We start from the raw sequence: 12,001 nt of genomic DNA, 5'->3' as shown, positions 1-12,001 counted from the left end.
ACTATTGAGGAAATAGTACTAGAGTCCATCAGAAGCAGATTGCATTTCATTCCCTCTGATATTTTTATATGTCTGTGCCCGAAGACTTTGCAATCTTCTGCACTGTTCCGCCTCCGCTTCTTAACCTCGTCCAGTATCTCTTTAATAGACTCATGCTGATAGTAAAACACATGTCTCGTTGCTATCAAGTCCGAGCGCGGAGGGAGGAGTTGTAACGTTCAGTTTGTTCTGTGGATCGGTCTTTGCTGGCATTGCCTCGCCCCGCTTGTGATGTGTGTGTGTGTGAATATCACAGTACAGTAGCTTATGTTCGCGTACTTTGTCTCTGCTTTGCGTTACACACTCGCGCGAAACCAACGTTTTTAACAGCAAACGCCAAGCTTTAGTAACAAAAGGAAAGGAAAAGAACATAAACTGGTCGAAGATCTGGGATATGCTTTAAACAACTCTGCGGTATCTTATTTTAATAGACATTTTTTGGTGTTGGATTATACAGAAGAGATCCGAAGTGCTGAGACAGTGCTTACAAATACCGTTTTGTTCTCTCTCCTCGTATACGTGTTTCACCTGGGAAGAGTCGACGCGCGTTACAAGGTGCAAATATGCCAAGACGAAAACAGCAAGCGCCGAAACGGGCTGCGGGTAAGGTGGCACATTCATTTATCATACAATTTACTCGCGCTACCTTTGATTCTTCTTGAAGGCAAGGGATTTGTAACTTTTAAAGGAAAATCCGCTGGTTTGTCTTCCAACGCCTGGGTAACAAATAAGGTGCGCAGTAGCGTCTATTTTGATCATACGCAGTCTGCGTCCCGTTCCACACCTTTGTACCAGTTATTTTCCTGATGCGATCAAAATGCCACATAAGTTAACACGTTATTCAATTAAGTGAAATGAGATTATGGTGCTTTCCTACTCGAAACGGCGTTTCCACATTTGTTCACACGCGTCCGTTTGTAATGTTTGCTCCTGGTCTCTCTATTTTATTATTATTAAAAAGCAGACAATGTCTAAATATATTTGAAATGGCAACGTGGAGGATTTAGAGGATTTATAATATTTGACTGACATTCTTTCAAGTATCAAAAGTTGCTCGCTGTGAGCTCCAAACTGGTGTAGCTTAGAGGAGTACTTCTTGGTTGGAGTTTAACACTGATACTCTGGAAAGGCATAAAGTAAGCAACGATGCTTCGTTATGTATTTTAAATGCATACTGTGCAGGTGTTTTTAATTCAAGAACCTTCTTCACAATCTACATTTTTTGATTTCCGATTCCATGATTTATAGTTACTAAGACTTGTGTAATCATGCGCAACTAGGTAGCCCACAGTCCTAATGTCTTTTTTCTCTGTTTTATTGCCAGCTTTAGATTTGACATTTGATTGATCACCTGTTACCCGGGGGGCTTTGATCTATCAGTCTCTGATAAATGACAAATCACTCGCTATGGTAACCCATGTGCGCGGTGACGTATTGCATGCCCTTTGAGTCCCGTAGCTCAGACATTTACAATTATTGTCTTGCTTTGGTATTAATGTGGGTGGGTTTTTTCCAAAGCGGGATTAATGTTTTCAAAAGAAATTCGAGATCGTGAGTAAGGGATCATCCTCAAAGTGTCTTGCATCGGGGTGGCAGTGTGTCATAGTTTTTAAGGGTACTTGCAGATTTGAATCTCAAGTGGGACTTGATACAAATGACTGTATTGAGTTACTCATAAGTATAACTTATAAATAGATATCTCAAATGAATGCTAGGCTAAACATTGTGGACAAGGGCGTCTGCCATGCAAGTTTTTTTTTTTATATAAAATGTAGTATTACATACTGAAACCAGTGGCATTTATGCTTGATTAAGAATGAACACTAGGTATACATTTATTTTTTAAAGTGAAAACAGGTAATCTGGCGAGCCTTTGTATCCCATACAAAAATGAAAACATTGTCATGAAAATACTACATAAATAGGTATCAGACATCAGACATATGCAGCTGAGATCATGCAACTGTGTCAGCTGACAGTCATGATGTGGACCCAAGAATTTCCATATGTGAAGATGTTTTCTGCTGTTTTATTCATTTATTGAACATACCAGTAATACTTTATATGGCACTCCCTAGCGATCATTAACAGTAAATATCCAGCTGTATAAATGGATAACATTGTAAAGAACTGTAACCTATGTAAGTCGCTTTGGGTAAAAGTGTCTGCTAAATGAATAAATGTAAATGTAAATCATTGTTGCCCTTATTTACACTATAGATTTTGATAAGGCCATTTGTGGATTGCAGAAAAGTCTACACTGAAGCAAACAGTTTGGAAAGTCATGAAAGCAATTCAAGACATTCTAAACAGAATCCAGAATTGGTTTACATTGCCAAATGTAAAGTTGTACATGTGGGCAATAGCAGTGTAATGCAGAATTATTTTTTATTAGAGCTACTAAAATTGACTGTGCACAGTATGAAACAAACTTGGTGTAGTGGTAGACCGAGATGTATCTGAATTGAGATATTGTGTTGCAGCAGTAGAAAGTATGCTAGGATACATAGCAAAATATATTAAGTATAAATCAAAAGTTATATCAATGTTACACTATGCCTTTGTCAGACCATATTTAGAGTAATGTGCCCAAGTTTTGGCAACACATTCTAAGAAGAATATAGATGGACTCCCAAATGGCGTAGATCATAAAGGCAATCTTTACAAGAGCTGGCTGAGCCCTGCAGCTAGAAAACATTGCAAGTTTGAGTCTGGATTATGTCTTCAGTTGACAATGACCAGGAGCCCACAGTAGTGGAACATAATTGGCTTTTTTTCCCACTGGGGTAGGTTAGGTTACATCAACCGTGGTCCCCGGGCCTCAGTCTCATTAGCACACTAGCAGCTCTTCTTGCACCTATGGGTTGCTCACATACTCCATTTGGTGTTCATTCTCCTGTGCTGAACTGTGGGAAGAATTTTGCATGCAAGCCATAGATTGTACGCAAGTGTGTTGGATGATTGCATTTGTTATGGTTTATTGTTTCTCCGAAGTCAGGTTGAAAATCGGAAGGAGAACAGAAATAAAATAATTAAAAAAAGAAGAACATAAAAAAAATGTTAAAAAGGCACAGAGAGGGAAAGCAAGACTAGTTCTCGCTATCAAACATATAAGCTACATACTCATAATTTGGACACACTATCTATGTCTTTAGTCACCACCAAAGAGATTCAGCTGCTATTAAGGTTTATGAAATTTTAAAAGGGGTTACAGAAGCTTTTTCAAAGTGAGCGAGAGGGCACAGGTGGAAATTACTTAAACACTGCTCACAGTGTAGCCACTCTGTTGCTGGAACAAGAATTCATGTGTAATGAAACGTTAAAGAAAGACGGGTGTCCTTTTCTGTGTCAGCTCATTGCTGGAAAATCTGGGATTTGAGAAAGTAGACAGTTTAAAATCTTTGGTCATTTATAACTGTCTACTTTCTGTGTTCTAGCAGATTTGTTCATCTACTTTTGAGAACACAGTGTTCTATGAATGGTAGTGCTCAAAATATTCATGCTAATTTGAGGAGTCTTCAGCATATTGCTCTTTTTTTCTGAAATGATACTTGCACAGCTTTTTATTCTAGATATTAAAGTATCTGTGCCTAATCAATAAGAACCACATCTATATTGCCTTTTCCCTACCATTATCTTATGGTATACTACCCTGAAGCAAATTTTACAATTTAGATTTAACACCAGAAAATGGCAGATATATGAATGTATATTATCTATAGGTACATGTAAGTGCAGAAAAAGCCTGTTATTGATTTTTGTGGCATCCCTGATGCATTGCCATTGTTTCTGAGCTGAAAACCATTTGTGCAATTCTAACTCTCTATTATGGGTTTGTATTCAGTTGGCATCCAGATGGCAAGAGCTGTGTGCCAATAATGGTAGACCTCCCGCCCCCACCCCCCACCCCCCAAGAAAGGAAGACACTTATGTGACAGTCCCTTCACGTCTCCTTTCCCCCCAGCTATTTCAGATTTCACTCAGCAGAGGCCTTTAGCTTGGATTATACACATATGATTATTTTGAGAACTTCTGAGAAGATTCCTCAATGCTCCCATTTATGTGCTTTCAAAGTGCGGTGCCTGTAACCTGGTAAATGTGTCAGCCCTATGGAGAAATAAGCCTTCCAGAAGAGTCTCTTCATTGTTGAGGTAATTGTCTCCTCTCTGACAGGCACATTCATCAGCGGCTTAATGGTCAATCAAAAGTTGGCAGGCAGAGTGTTTTCATTCTTTCCTATCCGCTACATTAGGAATACTTAATCAAAATGTCTCCGGGTAATGGCTGTGAAGAGTTCATGACTGACTGATCCGTTGTCTGGGCCGATAGAAAATTAACAGCTCGGTGCTGGAAAGATGTGAGCCCGCAGATAAACAAATCGCGCATTAATATTTCATCTTCAAGACCTGGGCTGCGCTATCAGGGGTGGAATACTCCTGGCCGTATTGTCATTTCTCTTTTTTATATTCCTGAAGGCCCTCTGCAGCTGTAACTCATTTCGCTTGATGACTTTACTGGGGTTACGGAGAGTGACGACAAATTGATTACCTGGCAGAGTGAGAGTGGGGAGAGGAGATGCAGGCTGACAGTCATGTTATAATAATGTGTTTAATGATGTGTGCAGGAGGAACAAGGCAAGAAAGGTATTACGATAAGAGTGTTGAAGATGCAAGGCGTAAGTTCTGCAGAGTCTGCTCACTTAAAGCTGCAGTGTTCTTTTTTGTGTCAATATTTTTTTTTCTAAACTGAGGTTGTTACATTATGAAGGTTAAGAGGTTACACGTTTCTCTGCACCTGTTGAGAATCAACCAGAGATTGGGTTCAGTTCCACAAATTCAGTTAGACAGTCATTTCCTCCACTAGTTCAAATCCAGTCAACAGGATTATGTGAATTAACAATAGCAAAGGTTGACTTTCTTTTTGAGATTTTTTTTAAATCTTTTTTTTTTTTCCAGGCGTTCATATGGGGAAACATTTTTGATATTTTTGCATATTGCAGAGCAATGCAAACTGTGGATTAATTCTTGGATGATTTTTCAGACAAATAGGAAACTAGCAGCCACATATTCCGTATTAGAATCCATTCTATCAACAACATACGTAAGAGTTACATTGACAGACCAAAAGATTCCCGCTAATTTCGGTGTTCACAGTATTGTTTCTTTAATTGGCTAGAGAGATTGGCAATCAAGTGAATGCATCTATAACATTTTGTTGCCTCTTTTTGCCTGTATGGTTTATACATCATCAGTTGGTTGTTCATACATTTTCCAGAAGCCAATGTCATACCAAATTGGTAAATACTTATACAGAATATTCAAATTTGTGGGAGGAGTTCCTCATACTCCTACTACTTTATTACTAGCCATGTTTCCTTCACAGATATTGAATGCTGAATACTGATAACACTGTGTAAAACATTTCCAATCGATAGCATTTACCCTTTCAGAAGGTAATATATATTTAAAAGTGGCTTTCCCAGAAATGTGGATTTGCATCTCCGATTTCTAATGCATGCAATTTATAAAGATCCTAAACAGGACAGCTTATGCTTAAAATAGCCAAACTGTATATAGTGTAACCATAGCCTAATGGCAAGGCACAAAAACATGAAAAATAGCTACTACCTCGTAGGTGTGGTGTTAGATCATTGGCTGAGAGCCCATTATTGGGTGAATCTTTAAGAAGCTTTGTTTGAGTAGGTCAGGAGCTCTGTTAGCAAACTGTTGAGTTTCTACTCGATAAAGGCACACATTACTGAAGTCCTACATCCTGGTGATCAGTGGTTCTTCATGTGTGGATTTTTAGTGCAAAGGAACTGAAGGCCCAAGTTACTGTGATAAATTGAGAGAGAATGTGAGTTCAGAATTTGTTTGTGTTATGCATAGAAGAGAAAATTTTGCCAGTACAGTTTCATTTGAAATCTGACCATCATTGAGAGCAGTAAAATACATTTTAAAAAATCAAATCCAGCCTGTAGTTTAATGTATTCGGCTGCATGGGGTGTCAATTTTTTTGTATATTTCTTACAACATTGTGGAATTGGTACTAGCAGAAGTTAAATGAAAATGTTTTGTGTAAGAAACGAAAGTTGTTGATTGAGGATAAGGAAATAATCTGACTGTTAAGTCTGAATGGAGTCCATTCAATAGCAGTTCTTCATGAACACCTCTTTGGAAAGCGACATTTCCGAGTCCAGCATCTTATGATGTACAAGGACCCACATTTGTGCCTTACTATTCCTTTAAAATCGACAAATAACATTCACACGTGAACTAATGCAAATCAGTCACGCTCCCTCGGTTCTGGGATTTTTCTCGGGATGTTGTCCACCTCCACTTCACCCTGCCTGTCTCATCTCACCACGCACCCTTTCAAGGGGTTTATCAGTTGGCCAAACATCTGTTTCCCTGTCCGTCAAGCGCGGCTCACGTCTTAACCTTGAACCTCCTCTTACAAATGCAGGCAGTGCCTCGTACCCTGGGTGGGCCTCACACTTCACCAGGCCTGACAGCAAGGTGAGCGGCAGCCTCCTCTTAATACGGATTTACGTCCTGAAAACAAGCACAAATTTCTCCTCGGTTTTATATGCTTTCTTCCTGAATTGGATCTTTGTTTCATTATGCAAAACCTATATTTATGAGAATGATTTTGAACGGTGTTTTGTTATTGGAGCTCTCGATTAATTTTGAAAAATGCTAAATAATTCATTAGTTCTAATATCAGTTGCAATGTGCCGTAGACTGCAGTGTGCATCAGCAGACTTTGTTTAGAAACCTGACCATTAGGAGGGGTACCAATGACAAACTGGTCTGTCTTTTTGTCCGAAAGCAGCTATCATCTCTCTGTTCATCCTTAATCTTAATGCACACAGATTAAACCGTGTGGCTAGATTCAGGGATTTGTCCCTACATTACCACCTCAAACTTATAAAGTGTTATTTTTTTTTCAGCTACTTACTCAACATCACAATTTCAGCAGGTGATGAAATCAGCAAAAACTTCGACATTGTGGATGGGCATCCTAATTCTAAAGTGAAGTGTCCTTTGTTATGTACCTTGTCTAAACATAGATGCCCTGTTTATTGTGTCCTTCATCACAATTTGTAACTGAGCCTTTTAAGCACATGTTAATGTTGGAATATAATTATTTATATTTAGAAAAGAAAAAAACACAGGGTATCGGATGGAGCACGAGAGAGGATTGTTGATGTATTGTAGAAACAATGTATTCTGTTAGGGAAGTTTCTATCTTTGCCTCAGAGAATGGGATGGTTTATCTGGATTGCTTATGTATTAAGCTAAGAAGAAAATCAATTTGGCTAACTAACGAATGTTTCCTTGAAAAGATAAGCTTGGCAATTACCATGATCCTACGGTATAGCATTAGTCATAGTCTCATTACATCCCTGTCTCTGTTTGCAGTTGTTCTAAAAGGAAGAGCTAGTTATCTAATGCTGTCATTAAAGAGAGTTGAAAAAGAACATTAATTGGAGGGTAGGAAATACAGCTTCAGTTAAGATTAATATACAACACAAACCATTGTGATGGTGAATTGCACTCAAAAGAAGCTCAAAGAATGTGCAATTGCTGTATCCACTTATCAAAAATGACAATACAGCATTCAAAATGGAGTAGGAGAAAGCTGATAAAAGTATTGTCTTTCACAGTACTCATTCCAGTGGAGGAACCTTTTCAGTTTATGTGAATGGCTAGCAGGTGTTGTCATTGCTACAGAATACAGAGCAAAGAGAACACCAAAGCTGAAAACACTAGAGGAAGTCAATGTGCAAAGGCCTTTTCATTAGCCTTGTATTTTATATTAAAAAAGACCCCCCCCCCCCCACACCCCCTCCACTGAGCCCTCACCTCCCAGGCATTCTCAAAATCCAGGAAAACCCTCAAAAGTCAACATGTCATGAAAGTCATGAGTCATTACATCCTGTACACTCTCCACCGTGCTATTAATCAGCAAGATTCATGGGTTGTCAGAGCCCATGTGGCCAATACACCACCTGGTAGACTTTTTGGCACATGCTTGTCCATAATGTGTCCCTTTGTATTGCAGGGTGCAATGCAGGCCTGTTTTTTTTTTCCTCCTGCTCTGTGCTGATACTCACACCCTGGCACAGCCTCAGCCTCAGGTTCTGTCCCGGGAATATTCGTTTGGGGACTTCATCAGCCTCTAAATCTCCTTCCCCTCTCACCTCTGGGTTTCCATATTCGTCCCACCTCCCATTGGCAAGAGGAGCAGCAATACAGGCTGGATCGGGCTGTTTTTTTTTTTTTTTTTCCTTGAAATTACATCTGCTGATGCAGTTTCCTTGCGGCCCCCTTCCTCCTCCCTCTATCTGGCAATGCACGTCAGCGGCTTAATGCTGGGCCCCTGTAGGTTCACCCACACAAGTAGTGGTGGCCATACGTCATAATGTCATCCAAGAAAAACATGCTGGATTCAAAGGTGTTTGCTGATGGGTGAGGCGAGTCTTTAAAGTGGAAGAACACCCCATTTTCATTTGGGTTTATAATGACATAATATGCAGGGAAAAGCAGTATCAACTGCTTTTTAAATATTCTCTCATCTGAGATGGGGGTTTAAAATGACTGCTCTTCCACTTAAATTGAATATGCAGCTGAAAGGAATGAAGGACTGTTTTTCCCTTTGCCCTGTTTGTGTTTCATACTGAAGTGGCTTAGTAGGAAGGTTGCACTCATAAAATGAATAAGAGATTACATAATTATGCCAATGATGTGTCAATGGTGATACATTTTCTGAGACTGAGAGAGAAGGATAATTGAACCATAATCCTACTTTACAAAAGAAGGAACGCCAAACTTTGAATACAAATGTCTTTGGAAAAATGCCTCACATTCATCAGTAAAAAAATGTAAGATATTTGGTTGCTTCTTTACTAACTTTTGTCTCATTCTATTTTATTTGCCATTTATACATTCTGACATTTTTTCAAGACTCGCACCAAAGTAGGTAGTCCATGCAGAGAAGACCCTCGTAATATATTTTATCTGGCAAATATAAATTCAGATATTTATAGATTTGTTTGTCACATTTCCCCTCAAGTTTCTCCTCAAGTTGTTCAAGTGCTACTATTTTAAGAGTTCTGTGACAGTAATAAAAATTGTTTCATGTCTCCAAACACATTCCACTTTGTCACTCCATCCATTAGATTTGGAAAAATATGTCTTCTTTATCACAGCTTGCATGCTGGATAGAACAGCAGAAGTAACAGAAGTTGAACAGATAACCCTGTAGGTAAAATTTTAGTGGAATTTTTGCATACTGTAATTGTATTGTAATTAATTCAGTATTGTAATTATTTTGGATGATGAAGCTTTCTCTTCCAGTACCAAGTACCAAGAGTCAGTTTATTGTCACCATGTCAAATCTACACATACTCAGGCCTTCTGATGGTCATATTGGAGACAGTATGTTCACTCAATGTATTTTTAGTTTGTATGTATATATATGTATTTTTAGTGTATGAAACATATGTGGTCATGTCTACCTTCGCCTCATCATGTGTGGTCTCACATACTGTAGTCAAGAGTCTGTCAGTCTGCCAAAGTCTATTCACCTCAAAAGGCATGTCTATGAGTGTATGAGTGTGAGTCTGATTTGCAAATGATTTATGAAATAAATAAAGCATAAAATCTTTCTGCTAAAGAGGCTAATGGCAATTCACAATGTTAATGCTCAGAGCATTCCCTGCCTTTTTCTGAAAAAGGAACTGACGAAGATTCTGGTCCTTTCTGTTCATCTGATGTCGCCCTTAACAAGCTGTTATTTGGGTTGCTTTGATGAAGGCTTTTTTTGGATGAGATAAAGTTAATATATCCATAGCGTTACCATAATACTGTTTGATAACAGTAAGGGTATCATCTCTGACATTTTACACAAATTCCAAATCTGGTTTTCTCAAACTGGTATTTTCCCCTCCAGTTCAGTGACTGTGTACTATAAACTGCTATATCCCAGTCCTTCTTGTCTACGCAGAATTCTAAGTCGAGCTTCCTTGTTAAATAAGAATAGTAGTTCATTGCCTATGGAATAAACATCTGAATGATAATATCGTTTTGTCTGTGTTGTCCTTGAAAGTGTGCTGTACGAGGATCTCCACACAGTCCATGTATGTGTATATGCACGCTTCAGCAAGACTGTAGTCTATAATGGTGGCTGACTAGGAGACAGGCACTTTGACATGAAATTTCAACCTGTGAGTAATTGACCACTTTGGATAAAATGCCTCTGAATGACACCAGCATCACTCTCCCTGAAAGTTTGCACTGTCACAAGGATGAGCTAACTGTCTCCTGTAAATATATGAGAGCAATTTTCAAAATGGGTTTATAGCAACCCTTTAGAGTGGAGGGTGAGATAGCAATATTACTGACTTTATTATTGCAATGTGCCACCGTCTAGAACCGTTTGATTGGTCTGTGCGTCTGTGTGTATATAGCCAGCCATTAAGCCTCTGCCATTGCTCCATCAGTGACTGACACACCTTTGCGGCATACTCTGCTTAGAAGGTCATATAGCATGCAGGTAACATCCCTCAAATTACACATCTGCCGTAGGCATTATTTTTAGGTAGACAGTGCAGTACTTTGCCTTATGAAAAGTGTAGTTAAATGTGAGTCTTCTTTGCACTCAGTTCATGTCTGTTATTTGTGCATCTTCTAAAGAACTTGCACTGTAATCATGTAAATGTAACAATTAAGGAATGAATAGGCATGTATAGTCTTCTTCTTCTTCAAAGACACTTTGTAAATACAGTAGAAAGTAAAAGCTGTCTGAGACATCCTGTAGTTCAGGGGACGTGCAGGGTCATTTTTCCCCGTGCAAAATTGCATAGTTGCACCCTCCCAAAGAAAGGTGCACATCCATGAGCTGTTTGCACTTACATATTTACAATCATACAGAACACGTGACTAAGCAAGCATGCACAATATGATATCTTCTCTTGTATTATAAGATGGGTGATTGGTTGTGTTTCACCTTCTATTATGACTGGAAGTTATTGCTTTTGCAGACCTTTTTTCGGCAGTTCTTTGGGGTTCATATCGTGGTCATCGTTTGTGTAGGTGAAATGTCCCTGTGTATGAATTCCACTCACCTGGCAGTTGTTCAGCCTCCACATGACAGTATCCTTCACTTGTGGTCACTAACTGGGTGCAAAGTGACACATCTACTGCTGTTGAAGGGTTTGCAGGTTCTCGTGACAACTTAGGTGAGAGCAGGGTTAATGCATGGCTTTTCCTCTTTGTGGAAGAATCAAAGGTTTGTCTTGAAATGGGTATTTCGTATGACTGTCAAATGGCAGTCAAACTTTCTGGCTGTCAGAAAGGCGTATGGAAATCGAACTTGTGGTATATCATGAATATTGGTGCAGTTAGGGGTTTGACACATGAATTAAGGAAAGAATAATAAAAGCTTGTTCAGTCATGTCATATGTTTGTTGTCCTGTCCACGTTATTTCTTGGAGTGTATTGTTTCTTGATAATTTTATGTGGTGAATTCTGTTCCACAAAACATAATGTACTGTGAGCTGTATGCATTTTATCATGCCTACTAAACAATTCTAGACTATTTAAAGTGGATATACTACATACTGTATCTGCAAATTATACAGAGCTCTCGTTTGTCTGTTTTCTAAAAAAAAAAAAAACTACCATTTAATTGTGAATTGCCATAACATAGTTCAGTTCCACTGTCCTTCATTGCCAAGTCTGAACTCTTATGGACTGGGTTCCTCATTTCCTCAGTTTGCATGGTTTTAGTGATTTTGTAGAGAAAGCTTTACAAATGACAGAATTATGCTGGTAAAAGGACAGTTAAGGTGAGATGTGAGATATGTCATATATTGAGTTATTACTGCGTATTCTGAGGCCTTTATGTGAAAATAAATAAACATCAACTCTCCAGTAAGACCTCCCACGGAATCCTT

The 12,001-nt window shown here is 38.8% G+C and overlaps 1 protein-coding gene across 1 annotated transcript in view; it reads left to right on the top strand.

Moving 5' to 3' along the window:
• The first annotated feature begins 235 nt into the window (after positions 1 to 235).
• Positions 236 to 12,001, top strand: part of LOC118779896 (teashirt homolog 2-like) — a 35,933-nt gene continuing 24,167 nt past the window's right edge. The window contains exon 1 of the mRNA XM_036532216.1: positions 236 to 642. Coding sequence (XP_036388109.1) covers positions 603 to 642 — 40 coding nt within the window. The 5' untranslated portion in view covers positions 236 to 602. The remainder of the gene's footprint in view (positions 643 to 12,001) is intronic.

The sequence above is a fragment of the Megalops cyprinoides genome, chromosome 6 (assembly GCF_013368585.1).
Source record: "Megalops cyprinoides isolate fMegCyp1 chromosome 6, fMegCyp1.pri, whole genome shotgun sequence".
NCBI lineage: Eukaryota > Metazoa > Chordata > Actinopteri > Elopiformes > Megalopidae > Megalops > Megalops cyprinoides.
The sequence above is the reverse complement of the archived record's forward strand: the minus strand, read 5'-3'. Positions and strand labels throughout refer to the sequence as shown.